General features: G+C 40.5%; 1 protein-coding gene across 2 annotated transcripts in view; it reads right to left on the bottom strand.

Moving 5' to 3' along the window:
- Positions 1–20,325, bottom strand: part of DPYD (dihydropyrimidine dehydrogenase) — a 542,988-nt gene that overhangs the window by 63,842 nt on the left and 458,821 nt on the right. For both annotated transcript variants that reach the window (XM_073356960.2, XM_073356961.2), the window contains one exon: positions 10,209–10,351. In XM_073356960.2, the coding sequence (XP_073213061.1) occupies positions 10,209–10,351 (143 nt within the window). The remainder of the gene's footprint in view (positions 1–10,208; positions 10,352–20,325) is intronic.

Below are 20,325 nucleotides of genomic sequence, written 5' to 3'. Positions count from 1 at the left end.
CATTACATGATTGTGAGAATGAGGGGAGGTGGTATATAAGACAATGGTTCACACTCTAAAAAAAGTTTCAGAACCTCTCTTCTAAAAGGACAAGTTCATGACTAAGAAAAATCTTCTTAAGTATTGATAAAATATAGATGAAATTATTTGATTTATTCACATTAGCTGCTAAACTACTCTAGGGATATAGGGTAGCAGATGGGATGCTATTTAACAAGGTTTGAGAACGCAGTATCAAGATGCAAGTCTGAGTTGGATGAGAGTTTCTTATCCTTCTTTTGAACATTACAACTGAACAAAGGTACATAAATGTTTGTCCATTTAGATTCTGAGTAAGCAGCTTAGAGGGATCAAATTCTGTGAGAGTTGTGCTGATCTGCAGATTAAAAAGGCATGCTCTGCATTACTTTCATGTGAGACTATGGTATTCTGTTAGTTCTAGGAGTTACAGAGCGAACCCCTGTTCAGTACATGGGCACATGCAGGATTTTACAATCACACCCATCTATTTAGGAAAACAAATATGATTTCACATGCCTTGAGCATTACAGCTATGCTCCATAATCTCATGGTCAGTCACCCATAAAGAACTGTACCATTGTATTGTCAGTGGTATGCAATGCAAAGGAGATGCTTGTAGGCAGACACGCTAAAAAGCAGCATGTAAACAGACCAAGCACATGTTTAGATTCTACACCTGTCTTTAACTTCATCATGTACTTGTGGAATATCAGAAGGCACAAACCTCTATCCTGTGCCAAGGAGTAGGAAAATATGGTGGAGGGAAATTAAATCCTCCAATCTTCCTACATGCATTTCAGCAGCTGGTACAGCATCAGATCAGTAGCTGTGTCATGCAGTTACAAGGCCATTGGCACTATTCTCCTGACCCGCCTTCTCAAGTCCTCCAAAGATAGGTCTCCTCTTCATCAAGCTCCCTAAACCTGGCAGCTTAATTTTGAAAGGCAGATCCAGGTTATTCTGAAAGAGTCAGTAACCCTTCTAAAATCCAGTTCATTTTCTACCTCAAAAATCATATTCACACATAGGGAGAAATTATTATTATTAGTGCAGTTAAATAAAAAACAATGCTAGAAAGTCAGGAATTCCATCACTTCTTGACTTCTCTCTGGATGGATTGTCCTTGGCCCTAAGAGTTAGCACCGTAAAAGGACACATTCAGTAATGAACAGCATCATTAACTCATGGACAGACAGGTTCAAGTATTGCTAATTTAGAGAAGGACAGGGATACCCTACAGGAGGATCTGGATGACCTTGTAAACTGGAGTAATAGGAATAGGATGAAATTTAATAGTGAGAAGTGTAAGGTCATGCATTTAGGGATTAATAACAAGAATTTTAGTTATAAGCTAGGGACGCATCAACTAGAAGTAACGGAGGAGGAAAAGGACCTTGGAGTATTGGTTGATCATAGGTTGACTATGAGCTGCCAATGTGATATGGCTGTGAAAAAAGCTAATGTCGTCTTGGGATGCATCAGGAGAGGTATTTCCAGTAGGGATAAGGAGGTTTTAGTACCGTTATATAAGGCACTGGTGAGACCTCACCTGGAATACTGTGTGCAGTTCTGGTCTCCCATGTTTAAGAAGGATGAATTCAAACTGGAACAGGTACAGAGAAGGGCTACTAGGATGATCCGAGGAATGGAAAACTTGTCTTATGAAAGGAGACTCAGGGAGCTTGGCTTGTTTAGCCTAACTAAAAGAAGGTTGAGGGGAGATATGATTGCTCTCTATAAATATATCAGAGGGATAAATACCAGAGAGGGAGAGGAATTATTTAAACTCAATACCAATGTGGACACAAGAACAAATGGATATAAACTGGCCACTAGGAAATTTAGATTAGAAATTAGACGAAGGTTTCTAACCATCAGAGGAGTGAAGTTTTGGAATAGCCTTCCGAGGGAAGTAGTGGGGGCAAAAGATCTATCTTGCTTTAAGATTAAACTCGATAAGTTTATGGAGGAGATGGTATGATGGGATAACATGGTTTTGGTAATTAAATATTCATGGTAAATAGGCCCAATGGCCTGTGATGGGTTTTTAGATGGGGTAAGATCCAAGTTACCCGGGAAAGAATTTTCTGTAGTATCTGGCTGATGAAGCTTGCCCATATGCTCAGGGTTTAGCTGATCGCCATATTTGGGGTCGGGAAGGAATTTTCCTCCAGGGCAGATTGGAAGGCCCTGGAGGTTTTTCGCCTTCCTCTGTAGCATGGGGCACGGGTCACTTGCTGGAGGATTCTCTGCTCCTTGAGGTCTTCAAACTACAATTTGAGGACTTCAATAGCACAGATATAGGTGTGAGGTCTTTTTTAGGAGTGGTGGGTGAAATTCTGTGGCCTGCATTGTGCAGGAGGTCAGACTAGATGATCATAATGGTCCCTTCTGACCTAAATATCTATGAAAAAGTAGCTTCTCTGTGTGACTCAGAAAAAAGGTTTTCATTCCAGACCATTCTGAACAGGCAATGAAAGAATCTGAACCTACATCCCAGGGCAGTGCTCTAACCATAGTGCTACAGAGAAAATCTCTCTCTCACACACACACACGAACAACCTGAGAACCTGATGAAATATTCATTGACATCAATAAGTTTCCGTGACACATTTTGGTTTCAACAAACTGGCATTTTTCTATGGAAAAAAGTTTCATCTAAACATTTCCAACTAGCTCTAATGAGCATCTTCTCTTGATGCACATCCTCAGGTGGCCTGATTTTTGAAAGCTGCACATCTATCAAAACCAACCAGCAAACCAATTTTTCCATCTTCGGACCTCAATTTAGTTTGGCAATGATTAACCTCTCATCCCTGTGAGTCTCTCCCTTCAGTACTGTTTTATTTTATTTCAGCTACAATTGCTTTCATCCTTTATCAGCGTGGCTGTAGGAATTTGTGAACTAGCTACTATTCCCGTTGAAGAATGAAATTCACGTGAATAAAACAGTTCTGACCCTCTGAGGCCTATGATAAAAACTCACTTTCACACTTCCCAAGAGATTTTTCTTTCCCCTTTCGCTGCTCAAATAGTAAGTATCAGAAGGAAAAGAAATGGCATAACCTGGATGTTGAGAGAAGTTAAAACCTTTCCTAAATGTACTGCGAGTTTCAGATAATCTATTTCTCTGTTTCCTTCTAATTCCAATTCCTTTGCTCTAATTGCATGGATAAAAGAACCTCTCTCAACATAGATCAAGTGCTGTATTAGGGAGGACTATGATGTTACAAGAAAATTAAGGCATCAAGGATCGTTTTTCCAAATTATTTGCTTCATCGTGGGAAGATGATGATTTGACTAAAACTGAGAAAATCTGCAGACCAGCCACTTGGTCATGTAGTCAAACTGATCAACAGTATACAGAATTATCACTCAACTAGAGTGGTCCCCAAAGTAAGTCTACATATGGCACAGGTGCTATGCTTCATGATTACACACACACTTCTGTGCCTTACTCTCCTTTTCTTCTTTTCATTGTTTGCTACTTCACAGCAGCAAAGGATCAGTGGAGCTGCCATGATGCAGAATGGAAAGTTTTTTTACATGCACATTTCCTTTCCATAACTGGCATCTCCATGAATCTTCCATTCCCTCGTCTCTCAGAGAGGTACAGATTTCTGCATTCTCACTTCTCTGGGTGATTATTTGTTTTATGACTTAGTGTTGTGAATACAAGTCCAAAAATTGCAAACAGTTGAAACCTCCCCTATTTTGCTATGCAAAAGCTTGTTTATTCACACACAAAACTGTCCTGCTGTTCTAAAAATCCCTCAGTTAAATGCCTCAGTAATACACTTGCTGGGGAAAAAATCCTGTCAATCTGAGTCCTAGAACCTAACAGCCTCTGGCTACCAGTTACCAGAGGATGTAAGTACCCAGGAACAGGCCCTTACCAGAAAGCCAACTGTTCCTTGCTTGAGAGGGTTTATCTCAGGAACCAACAGCAGAAGTGTCCTTGCTGGTCTTCAGTGTCATGACAGAATATAAGGGAGAGGGCAGTTTTTTTTCACTAATCAAGTCCCTGACCATTTGGGGCTTTATACATTGAATCAGCACCTTGAATTTGACGTAAGTAGGCAGTGCAGAATGTGGGGCAGTGAGATGGTCACAGTGGCAGCCTCATTTACTAGCAGATTGCTTTTTTCATTGTATACTTCTGCATACAGCAGGAAGGGAGGTCAAGGGTATTGTTATCCCATGTGTGGGCTAACCATATCATGGGGCACAGTATGAGGCGGATAGAAGTCTCTCAGGGAGGGGATAACAGCCCCTCTGGGACAGACGGGTGAGGAGTTGACAAGCAAGGTAGGGGAGTGGATAGAACCTTGAGTCAGTCCCACCAGTGCGCTATTGAGTGCATCTGAGCTGGCACAGAAGGGAAAGCAACAAGTCAGGTATGGGTCTGACACAGTTTACTTCCTTCCTGCAGCAAGAGAGGAGCTAGGGACTAAATTGTGATTTTCTGAGTCACAATCTAGCCTGCAGTCTGTTTCTGAAGCAGAACAGTTATGTGGTGCCTCTTAGCCAGGGCTTTGTGGCAAAGCCAGAGTCTAGCTCTTAGGAGGTAGGCAACAGAAGCAGTAGCATTCCAGGTGGTACAGAAACACCCCTAGAGTGTTTTTCAGAAATCCAGCCTGGAGGTGATGGAGACATGCATGACCATGACCTATACATTTTATAACAATCTAAAAAGTTGTTTGAAAAGACCTATTGTTCTTTTTCAAGTTTTGCAACTAAATAGTAAAGATTTACTAAAAATATGCCGTACCAGGGTATAAATTCAGGAGCCTCTACCATGAAAAATGCATATTGCAGAAAGTAACCTCTTTGTTCTATCCCTTTTTTGTTATATCCACTAGAAATAATGACTGCAGAATCTCTTTCAACAAAAGGTCATTTATGTCAATGGACGAAACACAGAGGATCAGATCGCCTGCAGTAATTGCAAATTAATGCTCTACTGCTAATGCATTAACTACATAATATTGATCTACAATTGAATCATACAGGCTACTGTGAAGTGAGTTTTACTTTAGTATTTTTGTGCTTTTATGGCTTTTCTCACAATACATTTTCTCTTTCCACTGGAATTTTCTATAATTGTCTCCATTTTTAGTTTCCTACAGTGTAATGACTTCTGCAAATGCATGTCTGTTCCTCAAAGGCCTTTCAAACAATCTACCAGACCATCAACATGACATGGTAAAGTACACATGATGCAAGTGACACATAAAAACAGATGGAAAACCTTATTTTTATAAATCAAAACTTTAGGAGAAAGCTCATTTAAAAAGAAAAAAGAAGTTACTTCCATGACACTGCACTCTATAACAACCCTACAGTAAGAGATCAAACCTCAAAATGATGCAGTCAAAAATCAGTGAGAGCTTTGGGTATACACGAAATGCAGGATTGGGCACAGGTGGATAACATAGTTACTTATGTTTATGTTGAAAAGAAATAGGTAGACTGAGATATGCTATGACAAAGCACAGTACTAAGAGATCAGTGGTGGAAGCATTTAAATGCATCCAAGATCTGATTGAAAAGATAAAAAATAAATGTTCTTTCCAACCATTCCTGAAACTACACAAATTGGAAGAGCTATCTGTTGTTTTATATATTTTAACTTCCAGATAATGTGTAAAGCCTTGGGGTTTAGAGATCATGGCCCCTTTAAAACCTTTTCCTGGGGAGGAGAATGTTGGTTGTTCCAGGGGCATGGAGAGAGGGAGAGTGGAAGGGTGTGTGTGTCTGTAGCTCCAGACAAAAGGGCTACAGCAAGTGTAACCCACACACCTGGGTGTGGTGTTCTGTCCCATCTAATGGCACTGAAACCACTGAGAGAGAGAGATAAAATGAGTCTGCTCTACGGCCTTAGTTAACAGCCAGTTGGCTTTTAGCTCATGCTATAGAAGCTCATGCATTAAGCTCCAGAGGTCCCCAGAGGTCCTCCAGAAACTCTCCCGTCAACTTACCTTACCCTTCTCGTCGTGGTTAGAGTACAGGGGTCAACTGTAGAGCGATCTGCTGTTGATTTTGCGGGTCTTCACTAGACCCGCTAAATTGACTGCTGGTGGATTGATCTCAGAGCATTGATCACGGCTGTAGTATAGACATAGCCTGAGTGTAGACACACTGCTCAGAGTCTGTCCTTTCATATGGTGGTACCACTGGGCCTGGGGGCCTCATGTTGAGTGTAACTCTGTTTTACTACTCCCCCACTCTGCCCTCTTGTTGTTTTTTCTCCATTCATCCTTCTGTAAATAAATATTTCCCTTCCCTGTATTCATTGTACTGTCCTGGTGTGCATGTGTGATCACTCTAGGGGACTTGAAACAGGTTTTTCCCTGCTGCATTCCTGAGCACCCCTTTTCTTGGCCAGAGCCTGCCTGAAGAGTAAACTCCATCTTGGCCACATAGGTGCTAAAGTTACAAATAGTTAAATTAATCTGCATCTATTATAAACTTCCTTTATTGTATAAGCAACCTTGAAATTATACATACGAAAATGTTGTGCTCCTCCTCCCAAAAGAGAGGCTAGATCAAATGCACTTCTAAACACTGAAATGACATCAACGATGAAGAGGTGATTGGGCCAAACTTCAATGAGTGCCACTGGACCTGGTGCATGGGGTTGCCACGCAGGGGTACCATTTTCAGAGAGGCTGTTCTCCATGTTGGTGGGGAGCAGAGGCACATAGGTCTGACTGCAGAGAGGCTGGTCCCTGCTGCAGGTGCCAGCATCCAAGGGCTGACCATTCTGAGATGAGCTCCTGACAGCCCACCTTGGCAGGGAGTTGTGGCGCAGGAGAAGCCACTGCCACTGGGGCAGAGGTGCCTGGTTTGCGTGTTCCTGCCCATTCTGGGCTGTGCTGGCAATTCCCTTCTGGGGACCCTAGGTGTGGGGGAAGCAGGGCTGGATGCGGGGTGGAGTTGCAGTTTTGGTTATATCTCATTCCATCTAGATATCAAATATGAACATCAGTGTTGTTCTGATCAGATATTTTTGGCACCATCCTCTGCTGAAGGTTTTATGTTTTTCCCACCCTCTTCTACTTCTTCCCTTAGACAGGGGAAATATCTAAGATCAATATCATTTTGGTTTAAGAGCAGATTACATCCATTTATCTTAAGTCCATTACTCACTGACTTCAGCTAGGCTGAAATAAGCCACTCTTAAACCAAAGTAAGTGTCTACACAAGGTTTTGCATCCATTTATCTAAATCGGTTTTTAAAATTATTTAAATTAAAGCAAGGCAACTTTCTGGTATAAAGAAACCCTAAGAGGGGAAAATAGTCATTGTCTCCGTTGAGGAAATGATGCTGGAAATAGATGAGCCTTGCAATGTTCTCTAAAGGAGGTGTCCAGCCCAGTGTTCTATGGTACAAAGCTCCACACTGAACATGAATCACTTTAATCAGCCAGTACTTAATTAGCATTCAAAAATTAATCTGGGTTTTCTAGGTTCAGCAAGTGATTCTTTAATTAGCCACTCCAGAGACAATACCCATTCCACTCTCTTTGTATTTAGTTACATTTTAGAATTCTCCATTATCTTCAGGGACATGTCTACACACAAGAAACCCCTCCCCACACACACATACACAATCTGTATTAAGGAAAAGTGCATAACTCTACATTTTAGTCTAGGTTCAGTTCTAATTAGCGGCCATAAATGAAATGAATGTGTAGTTCTGAAAACACTCCCTTGTTGATCATACTTTTGTTGTAGACAAATATTGTACTAGAAGTAGCATCATACGATTGTTTTGTGCGTGTGTAAGTGTAAGTGTAAGAGACACAGAACTGAAGTAGCACTGAGACTGTTATCCAGACAAGGTAGCTCCCTGAACCCTTTATTGTAAAAGGAGAGTTTGAAATAACCTAATAGAAGTTTTAAAAAATAATATTATTAATAAAGCAGATAGACAAAACAAGTTACAGGATAACCTTGTGTACTCTTCTGCCTCTTTGATGCTAATACAGAGAATTCAGGATTGGCTGTCAGGGCATGTGAACCTCCTATTGCTACCTCTTCCCCCAAAAGGTTCCAGAGTACACCACTATCTCCCCTTAAATGCAGAACATTTCACCTCACTTACTTGCTTCTGGGGCTACCCGACAAACAGTAGTTTGGGATCCCAGGGGTATTCAATCTGCCCTGATAGCTTTGCGATAGTAACTGTAGCATCAGACCTCCTATTAGAGGTCCCACAAATGCCTAGTACTGCGTGACTCTTCAGGGCTTATGTCAATAACCTCACCAATAAATTTGCCCGGGACTTTCTCTCCACCACAGCAAACCTGGGACTGGCCTTTGCTGTCATTTCAGCTATCCAGTAAGGCCAGCCACACACTGGATCTAATTTTCAGTGCCAAAGGATGTATTGGAAATGAAGGCACCATTGTCATGTTGTAGACCAGGGGTGGGCAAACTATGGCCTGCTCCAGTGCTCTGGCCGAAGCGCTGGGTTGGGGGCCGGACCACGCGGCTCGGCCCTGCTCTAGAGCTCCAGCTGGGGTGCTGGGTTGGGGCCGGACCACGGAGCTTGGCCCTGCTCTGGCCAGGGTGCTGGGTCACCAGCACTCCAGCCGGGGCACTGGGTTGGGGGCCGCACCCCTCGGCTCTTGGAAGCTGTGGCATGGCTCCGCTCCGGCTCCTGCACACTCCCATGGGAGCTGCAGGGGCAGTGCCTGTGGATGGGACAGCATGCAGAGTCGCCTAGCCATACATCCGCATAGGAGCTGGAGAAGGGACATGCCACTGCTTCTGGGAGCCAATTGAGGTAAGTGCCACTCGAAGACTGCACCCCCTGAGCCTTTCCCCACGCCCCAACCCCCTGCCCCAGCCCTGATCCCCCTCCTGCTATCCAAACTCCTCGATCCCAGCCTGGAGCACCCTCCTGCACCCCAAACTTCTCATCCTCAGCCCCACCCCCAGCTGGACACTGCACTCCTTCCCGCACCCCTGCCCCAGCCCTGATCCCCCTCCCACCCTCCGAACCCCTCGGTCCCAGCCTAGAGCACCCTCCTACACCCCAAACTCCTCATCCCCAGCCCCACCCCAGAGCCCACACCCCATCCCACACCCTAACCCCAATTTTGTGAGCATTCACGGCCTACCATACAATTTCTATTTCCCGATGTGGCCCTCGGGCAAAAAGTTTGCCCACCCCTATTGTCGGCTGACTATCACTTCCTCCAAACTAAGTTTCCCCCTTCATTTAGATGCAACGTACACTATGTGTTCCTTCCCCGATTACGTTATCGATCCTGCAGGCTTCCAACGATACATGGCATAGAAGATTTGTCTCCACCCTAACACCATGGGGTTTATGTCCTGGTGAAAGAAACGCTATGACCACCTACTACCCACAACAACTGTCCTCCTCCTCTACATATCACAGTGGTTTTCAGACAGCTGCTCAGTGCAGGCAAAATGCTGAAGTGTCAATGGACCTCCTAGGATCTATACTACCAACACCTCCTGTTAATGAAAAATCTATCACTCAGACTAAAGTATGCCTAGGGCTTAAGAAAACATCAGCCAATGCAACCAACTACTGCAAACTATTTAACATCCCATTCCTTAGCCATGACTGTGATGCCAACAACATGTAAAGGATGCACAGCTCTGCATTTTTCGTCACCCAAAACAAGTGCTTGAGGGACACTGGTGCCTGGATGAAGAATAGCTATTTCAAACTGAATGCAGGTGGGACCAAAAGTAAAGCCATTTGGAATTCCCTTCAGTGCTCAGTAAGACACAGGATGAAAACCCCCTGTTCCAAAGAGCTTATGCTGGCCAAGACAGAAACTGAAAACACAGGATGTACTGGGAAGTACAAATGTATTCACTTCAGTTGCTTAACAAGGGAAAGTGATTTAATTTCAAAACTTTTTTGGTTAGAGAAAAAGATACTATTTCACTCTTAAAAAGCTAGCTTTTCCCAGGTCAGCACCATAGATTATGGGGCATCCATACTCTATCACTGAACATCTTAAGTGAATGGCTCCAAGCAATGAGCATGGAGCCAACAATATGAACATTTGTTCCAATGGATCAATTACGTTAATGTGTCCTTTTTCCTACTTTGAGCTGAAATCTTTAGTTTTAAGATAAATTACAGTTCTGTGATAAATTACTAATTATAATTTTTAAAGGAAAAAAACAACTACCTGGAGAACAGAAGCACCACTGTGGAGAAATTGCATCCCACTCTCAGCTGAATCAATTCCTCCAGTTGCTAAGATGGGAAATCCTGGAAGAGCATGAGCTATAGCAGATACTGCTCGCAGGGCTATGGGCCGAATAGCACTTCCTAAAGAAAATCAAAATACAGTGTTAGCATGTTGGAATACTCAGCACTTAGATACGATGTGTGCATGCCCATCATGGGATGGCAGTGTTGTACTAGACAAACCATTAATATCAAGAACTAATATCGAATTCTAATATCTAAAAATATATTAATTTGTAAATCGACATGTATCAGATTTTGAATAGTATTATTACATGTAAAAGTGTTAGGAACGTGGGTGTAATAACCCTAAAACTGCAGACAGAAACACTTGCATATTTAACTGGATAAAACATAAAACTTGGCTCCAACATTTAAGCATCTGTTTTAAAAGAACAAGGAACAATATAATTAGAAACAGAAAACAATTCCATACAGTAAATTATAGACATACAGCTCTAAATTTCCACATAAGGGATAAGGCTGCTGGTGTGAAAACGGATAGTGTGCAAATAAAGGGAAGATTTTGAATGTGTTTTATGGAATCTGAATCAAACATTTGGTTTAAAACTACCATTCCAAATGCACTTTGACATTTTGGATATTATTTAATACATATCCCCTGTGAATACATTCAGCGATATTGGTACTCCTTTAAGAAGCCAAGCTTTGACCAGATTATTCCCTAAAATTGCATGGTACTATTCACATGAGCAAAGTTATTCACATGCATACATGTTTGTAGGATTGGGGCCTTAATTTTCAAAGTGGTACATGGGGATTTGCCCACTCAATTTCTTGAGCCATTTATGGGAATCATGATAAAACCCTAGTGCACTGCATAGACAATTTACTCCATTTTGTTTAAAGTATATTGATGTTGCATGAGTATTAACACACACATAAGAATACAGCATGTACTAGACAGTAAATAATGCTGGTTGCTCGCACATATTCAACTATTTATATTTTTAGACCATTTGGGATGTATTTAAACTACTATTTTTATATTAAAGTATCCAGTTAATTTAGAATAAAAATACAGTGTATTACAGTGGTGTCTTGCAGTAGTGCAGGGACTGTACATTGCACTGGCAAGCAGTATAGGGAAGAATACTTCACTAACAAGGAGATTGACTAGGGGTCCGTCTAGATTAGAGGGAAAAGGGTGTTTTTTATATTGAGTAGTTAATTTGAGGTAAATAACATGATATGAAACACCCCAAACACTTTATGCAGACCCTATGTAACACTATTACAACTGTATTAGCTGGTCAGGGTGAGCCCCAGAGTCCCCATTTGATCTGCTCTTGGGGCAAAGGACCAATGGAGGCAGTCAGTAATAAAGACCAGTGGGGGAAGAAGAGGAGGGAGGACCAAGGAATTGTAGGAAGATGAAGAAAAAGAAGGAGGGAAAGAAGCATGAGAAGAGCAGGATGTTTCCAGTTCCTCCTCATGCCCTCCTCTGTTTACACCATTGTCCTCATTCCAGAAAGGAACTGCTTTCTCTTTCACCACAGAGAGGTTTGACTGTTGTCTTTTACCCATGTATGTGATTATGTTTCTAAAAGAGAAATTTTGTAGTCTGCTAGATTTGTAGTCTGCTGGATTTTTAATCTGCTAAAGGGATAGTCTTTCGCAGCTTTTAATTTTCAACGGATAACATATTTATTTGTGTAACCGGGGGGAAAGCGGAGGCCCCATAATATTGAACGCAACAGATGCACTCTCCTCTCCCTCTACTATCCCATCTCAAAGTAAAAATCATAACACATGCATACTACAGCCATAGGTAGCTGCCCTGCTGGGGATCTCCAAAGGACCTAAGGTCAATCTAGCAGTTTGCCGTCTAGAGACTTGTCCACCCTTTTTCATGCATCACACTTTTTTATTTTTTTTAAACAATGGTCAGCTGTAGTGTGGCAACTACCACCAGTATGTTGGTATCTGTTCACTATCACAGCGCACCAGGTACGGCAGACAGAGTGAATGAGCAGTACAGCTTTGCACATCAGCACAGGGTCTAGGGCCTGTCAGTTTGTTTTAAACAGGGAAGCTGTAGTTTCCCAGCAGAATTTTTCATTTTCAAAAGGACATTGTTTGCCAATGTAAGTTTTCCAACAGAAAACTGAAAATTTGGTTTGCTTTAACCATTTCAAATCCCCTCTTTCTTCAGCTCAGGTCGCCTCCAGCAAAATGTCACCTCCTAACAAACCACTGATACAGGCAACACTGGGCTTCACAAACAGGCTGTCTGACAAGCATGTCCCATCAACACACGTTACAAAATCAGCATCCAAATGCCTCGATAAATTGTCTCTACTGACATCTGCTCCAGACTCAGCATATGAATTATCTTCTTGAGTTATGCCATCTCCAGCTGCTTCAGCACTGATCCCACCTCATTATTTACCGACCTGACATCTCCTCCCTTTTCCAACAACTGTACTCCGTTTTTTACATCACATCCACACCTGTGTGAGAAGCAGCCTTCACACTGCCTGATAAGTCTGCCTCGTTAATGTGTGTCTTCAAGGTATGCTGGATGTTCTTGAATATCTGGATTATTGATCGAGAATATGAGGTGTTCTGCTCCATGCATAGGTACCATTTTTTGCACTGAAGTTATGCCTTGCTTGATCAACAACATTAGAGAGGTTACAAATGAAATCTTCACCATGAACATTTTTAGAAATATGAATGGACAACTTAACTCAATGTGCAGAAGAGAGTTTTCTGCCAGTACTGGTGTGCTTTAGGGGCAACTGAATGATGGTTCACAAAAGTTGGGAATTTTAATGAAAATCCATAATAGAACCTAAGTAAAGACCACAGCAAAACAGACTCACAAAGAGAGCAGCCTGCTGGCACCAAAATGTCTAGTGAGCACTAATGGTGTGGTAGTTGCAGTCGGTTTAGCTAGATCAATCATAATGAGATTGAAAGATTATCTGTAAAATGAGACAATGGGCACTTACTCTTAGACATAGCACAGCACCATTGTGGAGATGATGGTCAAGTCTTACAGAATGACTAAGCTCAGAATGATGGCATCACGCAAGAAATTTTTCATGCGTTTATGAAGTCATCTAAAATGTCGACCAAAAATATACATTACACAAGCAAAACCATTCAGAAGTGAGCTGATCAAGAAACAAGCTCACAAAATGCTTCAACAACTCAATCTTTCTGAGCAAGACTGAAAATGAACATAGGAAATGCCATACCATTGAGCCATATAGTCCTAAACCCAGTCTCTGACAGTGTCCAAAAACAGATGCTTCAGAGTGGGGTACAAATAACCCAGAAATAGGCTATATATATATTGCCCATGGGGAAAAAAATTTCTAATCCACATCAGTTAAAGGCTGGCTCATCAGTTAAAGGCTGGCTCAAGGCAGGAAAGGTTATTCCCCTTCCATTTTTTAAAATATTGATGTTACTCTGGATGTTCTCATATTTCATATAAATATCCCATCCCTTTTTAAATCATGTCAAACACTTGACATCAATATCTTGTGGCAATGAGTTCCACAGAAGAATTCCACTTTATGTGAAGAAATGTCCTTTTTGTCTGTTTTAATTTGCTGCCTATTTAAATAAATTTCCCCTTGAACAATGGATACCGGGGAGAAAGGAACAAGTGACCATTTGTTAAGTGCTTGCACAATAAAGTAATCAGAAAGGACTTCCTTCAGCTTAACAATATCAGTGGTGTGACTGCAGCAACACAGCAGAGAAGACAGTGACTGAGTTGCAAGCTGTATGGATCTCATTGAATTTATAGGTTGGGGCTTTGATGAGCTAGTGTAATGAATGGATATTTTTCTGGAGCTCAGACTCATTTCCAGTGAGTTACCGGTTGTCTTTCTATCCACTGTGCAAGTTGTTGTTTAAATTTGGTAAATGTTTGGGTACAATTTCAAAGGTACAATATTCATCAATAACTCAGCTAAAAGAACAACAAAATCATGTCAACACTGCTTCTAATGACAGCAATTAAATGGCTCTTATGACACTCAAAGGGCTGATTGACATGTGTGTCATTGTTATTCCAACAATTTTTTCTTAGTATTCTGGAGGGCACAAAAAGAACATACAAGGAGCTGTAAACATTTTCCTTCACACTTTTATCATCTTACTCAAAACACAGGGAAGCCTTCTTGTGTTGCAGAAAAAGTGCCAGGTCTAGAACACAGTGCACCATAATTGACTGACTTGTGGCAGAAAATATACTGTATTTTGAAATACTGAAACACAGAAAAAAAAAGGAATAAAATAAATAAATAAAGAGTGATTTCAATAAATATTTGCAAAAGCAAAATAAATGGGCAGTGATGTTGGCCTAGAGTTTTATTTTTATGTGAATGCCAAGGAAGTTGAAAGGATAACTGGTCCCATTTCATAATGGCCTCTTGATGAGGAAGGAGAGGTAGAGGAGGACTGGAGGAAAGCAAATATAACTCCAGTCTTCCAACAGACTTTATGGAGCAGTTATGACGTAACATGAAGAAAAAGTCTAAATCTAGCGACAGGCAAGAGGAAATACAAACTAACAAAAATTCATCACTAAGGTTTCATAGAGTGGAAAATATCTGGTAAATCAGATGGAATTAAAAAAAAAAAAACTAACTATGGTCCCAATCCAGCAACACGTTTCAGCACTTGGGACTTCAATGACTCCCATGCTTAAAGTTTCGTACATGACAAAGTGATTTGATGTACTGGGGTTTATAATTCCAGTAGGTCAGTGTCAGTAGCTAAGAGACTTGCTAGCACAACACTCCATTGATGGCAACATGAGAGTGGTTATCAAGGGCTGGATGGGGTATGCCATATAGCTTACTGTAAAATAAAGAACTACTAGGTCTGATATGCAAAGCCCATTTATCCAGGCCTCAAACACAGGACCAAGGTTTGAATGTAAGAGAGAGAAACAGATGTATGTGGTGGAGATGAGATTCTACAGCATGTTGAAAACTCCTCTTTTTCAGTATCTCATTAAAATGCAATACAACTGCTATTATTTAAAGCTAAACAATGAAAAAAATCCTAAAATTTTAGAAAAACTATTTATTTTTCTGCTGAATAATTAGGGCTTCTGCTTTGTTTTTCATTTTAAAACACAGTCAACGTTCATGATTAAAATGGAGGGAAGTCACGGAAATGCAGCATAATAAAATATATCAAGTGTCACAGGCATTATTTTGAACATCAAATAATCTCCTCTCCCTATTTCGTGCAAATAACTAGAACTGTGCTGCTATGATAACAGTGAACAGATACCAACATAGTGGTAGCGGTTGCCACACCAGAGATTATATTTGCTTAAAAAAAAATGCTGTTCTTTCCTGGGAGGAGGGAGACTTCGCCTCTGTTGGAGGAATTAAGGTGCTTGTCAAGAGTTTACTGGTCTTGTTCTTGGTGTCAATGGGGCTCCTTTTCATTGTTAGTGTTCAGTCTTGCAAAGTGTTGAGCTCCTTCAGCTCTGAAGTTATGGGCAGCTGAAGGCACTTGGAACTGCCAAAAATTGCTAGGCACCTTGCAGAATCAAGCGTGCCAGGCCAGACCCAATGCACTTTGAGTTCAGTAAAAAGACTCCCATTGATGTCAAGGACTTCCCAAGCAATCTAGTTTCACCTGGAAGCTCTGATAGCTCTCAGTCAAACTGGTTCAGCTGTTCACCATCACATCTACCCACCAATGTGAAAACAAATCCCTCTGTCTCAGAAGTAATAGATATTAGGCTTGATACACCTTTACACTAAGGCCACTTTTCACAACTCTGGCAGCATAAAAGGGCCGTAAAGTACATCCACTTTAACGGCACCTTACACTGCCAGAGCAGCTGTAAAAGGGCCTTAGGATAAACAAGAATCAAGCCCTCCCCCCGTTTAAAAAAAACGGGTCAGTGTGGGAATTCCTAACTCCTGTGAAAATAATGGCAAAGTTACACACAAATACTATATAATTATTTGTATTTTCCCATATATTTATTTTTTCTACGATATTGTTTGAATCTTGAAATTGTATATTTGGCCTTTTAAATTCAGCTATATACACTAACCAAAGAAACAGACAAACAAGAAAACCCCTAATATCGATCAAGCAGTAGCTGGCATAACACTGAAATTAGGTCGTAATTCTTAGTAGTGTTCTTTGTATAGCAATGTAAAATTTAGTTTTAATTTATTTATGTTACAGTAATTACTGTGGATTTTCTTTACAAATGTAAATTCAGATTTGTACTACAGTAGACTAAACTTTACAAAGAAAAAAGAAGCTGATACTAAGTATTCACATTATTTGTAATGAACAACAAATATTTTTGACGATTGTGCTGCTATGAAAAGAAAAACAAAAATCTACCCACCACCTCCCTCTCTCTGCATATATATTCTAGCAAGGTAGTTGACACTGTTATCTTCCCAGAAGCTAAGTTCATAAAACCAGGGAAGGGGGGAAAAAAGAGTGAGAGAGAGAACACATGCGAGAGAGCAAATATCAGAGATCGGGAAAAAAGGTAGAATGGGAATAGATCTGGGAAAGTTCACCATTCAGTTACTGCAAATAATCACTTCCTGTAAATAGTAACAGAATGAGAAAGTTTGAAGATTAGACCAAAACAAATAAAGGATATCTAATCTGATCTAAAGGGAACATTCTGCACATAATTGTATTGTATAATCCTGATATTTAAAAGAAACTTTATATAGATAATCCATATTTTAAATAACTCAGACAAATGTACAAGACAAGACATTTGCATCTAATTCATTATTTGTCATAATTATTCTATATACTCTTTCTCTCTCCCTCCTGTAGGTGGCCACCATAAACTACACTTATCAAATAACTCATTAGCAGGGTTTTCAATACTGTCATATCCAGATAATTAGCAATTTATTTAAATAACCAATTTCTGTGGAAATAATTGCCATGGAATGCCCTGAACCTACTTTTTATGAACTATAATAAAAGTGTTAAAATAATCCCTGACATTTGCAAATGCCATTAGTTCACCTTTCCTTTTGATAGTGCTATGGCATTATGTTTAAACAATTACCCGATAATGCAGCAGTTTAATGGAATAGTGCAGCAAGCACATCCTTCAAAATGGCCAGTGAATACATTTATATGCAGAAGAAAATTCAGTGAACAGACATGTCTGGAGAGAAATATGATATACAGCTAGTATAAAACCCCAGAATGAAAGCTATTAGTACCACATAATGCCCAAAGTACTAGTAAACAGATGATGCACCAAAATGTCATGTTCAAGATGGATGCAGCCTATAGTTTAGGTGTACAATTCAGAATCAGATTTATCAAGGAACCTGGATAACTCTTCTATCAGTGGCACCTATCTCTTCCAGAATCATTTTGGTCCATCACTAATTTATATAATAATAGATATTTGCTAAATTTACTAATAAATTATTTACTGAGTCTAGATCTTGTTAACAAATAACAATTTTTTTGATTTTGCAGTGTAGTCCAGCATATGACATTTTAGTAAATCGCTGGGTTCTCCAAAATAAAGAAGGGCCCCTGAGTATTTCCATTCAAAACTTTTAATTACATGTTCATTTCTCAAAAAGAATCTTGAAGGGAATATTTGCTTTATAGGCCACACCAGAATGGTGCCTACAATATCTTAGATAATTAGCCATCATCTTTAAAGCAAGGACTGACTCTGACTGGTATTTGGTTTTAATTATCATACTTCAATGGTGAATCCCAGTTCCATGAAGTTAATGGCAAAATTCCCATGGACTTCAATGAGGGCAGGATTTTACCCCAAAACTTCAGAACTAGGATTACCATCCTGCCACATTTAGGACGGTGTCTGGGTCACTACAGTCTGCCACTCATTTTTATTCTCAGCTAATGAGATTCTCAGCCAGTTATGTCCTCCAGAGGAGATGGACATGAAGGAGGGTCTACATTTTCTTTGCTAATTGTTTGTCTTTTCCTTTGCCTTGTGTCAAAAGGCTGTCCTTTTCAGGATTTTAATGTTTTTGAGTCCATTCTGTGTATGTCTATGACCACCAATAATTATTTTGCTCCACTTTCTCCCTCAAAACAAAAAATGAAAATGCAGGAAATGTTGGCATCAACTATGATCTAAAACAAAGAGGAAAAAGTGGCCTTTTCAGTTTTCCCCCTTCCTGAATTATTAGTGATGATTATTTATGAACCTTCTGTTGTAAAGTTCATAAAATCACCAGAGTTCTTATTCAATAAATGTTTAGTTGTCATAGGAGATTTCTTTAAATTAATAAATGTTAGATTTGGGGATCAGAGAGAAAAGGAAAATTTTTCTTACCTGTAAATGTTATTTCCCTAGTGGACAAGATCAGTTTCTAACTTGATAGGTTTTTACTTACATCACACTTTAAAAGAGAGGAGGAAACAACAGGGCTGAAGGATTTTGGGGTGCTTACACAAGGCCTCTGGAGGGTGCTCCTAATGTACCCAGCTACGAATGTCACAGTATTTACTATCACGCATACTTACAATCTGGGAAATGTGAGTGACCCAGTGAGAATAAAACTGATTAGAGAAGTCAAGCTCAGGTAAAGGGAAAAAATTTTATCCAGAACAACAGGCAAGTCTTTGGGGGTAGGGATCTTCTTTTACTCTGTCTTTTGCAGCACCTACCAGAATGAGGCCCTGATCCTGATTGTACCTGACTGTAAAATAATACAAATAAAAAAGGCAATCATCACTGAGATAAACTCCCAAAATAGCACTAAGGGAAGGAACATCTGAGGAATACTTTGTTCATCAGAGAAACATCATTCTAGATGCCTTACAAGATAGTCTCCCAAAGGACAGATTGGTTTCTACTTAGATAGGTTCTGTGCCTCACTCACTCAACCAAAGGGCGCAATTACTTCTTTAGAACACAAAGTACACAGACACTACTCATTCTGAAGCCTGAAGCTGCATCTGCAGGTAGCCACCGAGCTGAACACATCTATATATCTACACTTGGAGTGAGGGTGTGATTTCCAGCTTGTGTAGACATCGTGCCACTGATTCCCACCAAGTTAGCATGCTAAAATTAGTAGAGTAGCCAGGGAGTGGTGAGTGGTGGCATGGGCTAACCACCCTGGGTACAAAACGCCTGAGTCCTATGGGTACATACTTGGCAGAGGCAGCCCGTGCCGCCACTGGCTGCTGCCTGTGCTATTGTGGCTATACTACTATGTTTAGTGTGCTAGCTTGATAAGAGCTAGCACAAGCATATCTATGTGAGTTGGGAATCGCACCCCCAGATCTAACTGTAGACAGATTTTTGCTAGTCAAACAGCAGCTTGCAGATTGGCTCTAGGGATGCAATGCCTCTATTTGCCTGGGAGATGGCATTAGATATATCAGAATGGGCTTTAGCTCCCTACTGGACAATGCCTACCCTGGACAATATGGCTTCAGTTCTAAAAACCATTTAAGTGTGTGTGTCTAAATTAATCCCTGTTCAACCAAATATGTCAGCAGATGCTTAACTCTAAGCACACAATGGGTCTTAACCCTGTGTCCAAGAGCTTGGTGGAACAGTGCAGGACTGCTGAACTGGGACCTTTAAGTCCCTAAAATTCATTTTAAAATGATAATGCTGCTGAGAACATCTGTGACAACTCCTTGTGGTGATAACCTTGGTGGTATTCAAAAGGCTTTAGATATACGTTAATCAGCATTTATCTAGGACTGCTCCCAGCTGTTTGGTGAACAAGCTTATAAATACAACAGAAAATGAAAGAAATAAGACCTAAAAAGCTCAGAAAGCTCAAATACAGGGTTTCTTTCCCCACTAATGTACCCAAACATCAGAGTTTTCAGGCTTATCTAGTCTATGGATCTGTCTCATGCAGTTGCTAGTGGTTTAATAATTTGACATGTTAATAAAATAAAACTAAAACAAACACCACCACCAAAAGACTACTGATCTGCTAGGAAGGCAAGAATACAATACTATTGTGGGACAAATGACCCTATTTTAGTTGAATGGATTGTTTGCCAATGCACTAATGTAAAATATGTACACTCAG

Source organism: Lepidochelys kempii, chromosome 8, assembly GCF_965140285.1.
Source record: "Lepidochelys kempii isolate rLepKem1 chromosome 8, rLepKem1.hap1, whole genome shotgun sequence".
Taxonomy (NCBI): domain Eukaryota; kingdom Metazoa; phylum Chordata; order Testudines; family Cheloniidae; genus Lepidochelys; species Lepidochelys kempii.
This window is presented reverse-complemented; position numbering and strand designations above follow the sequence as displayed.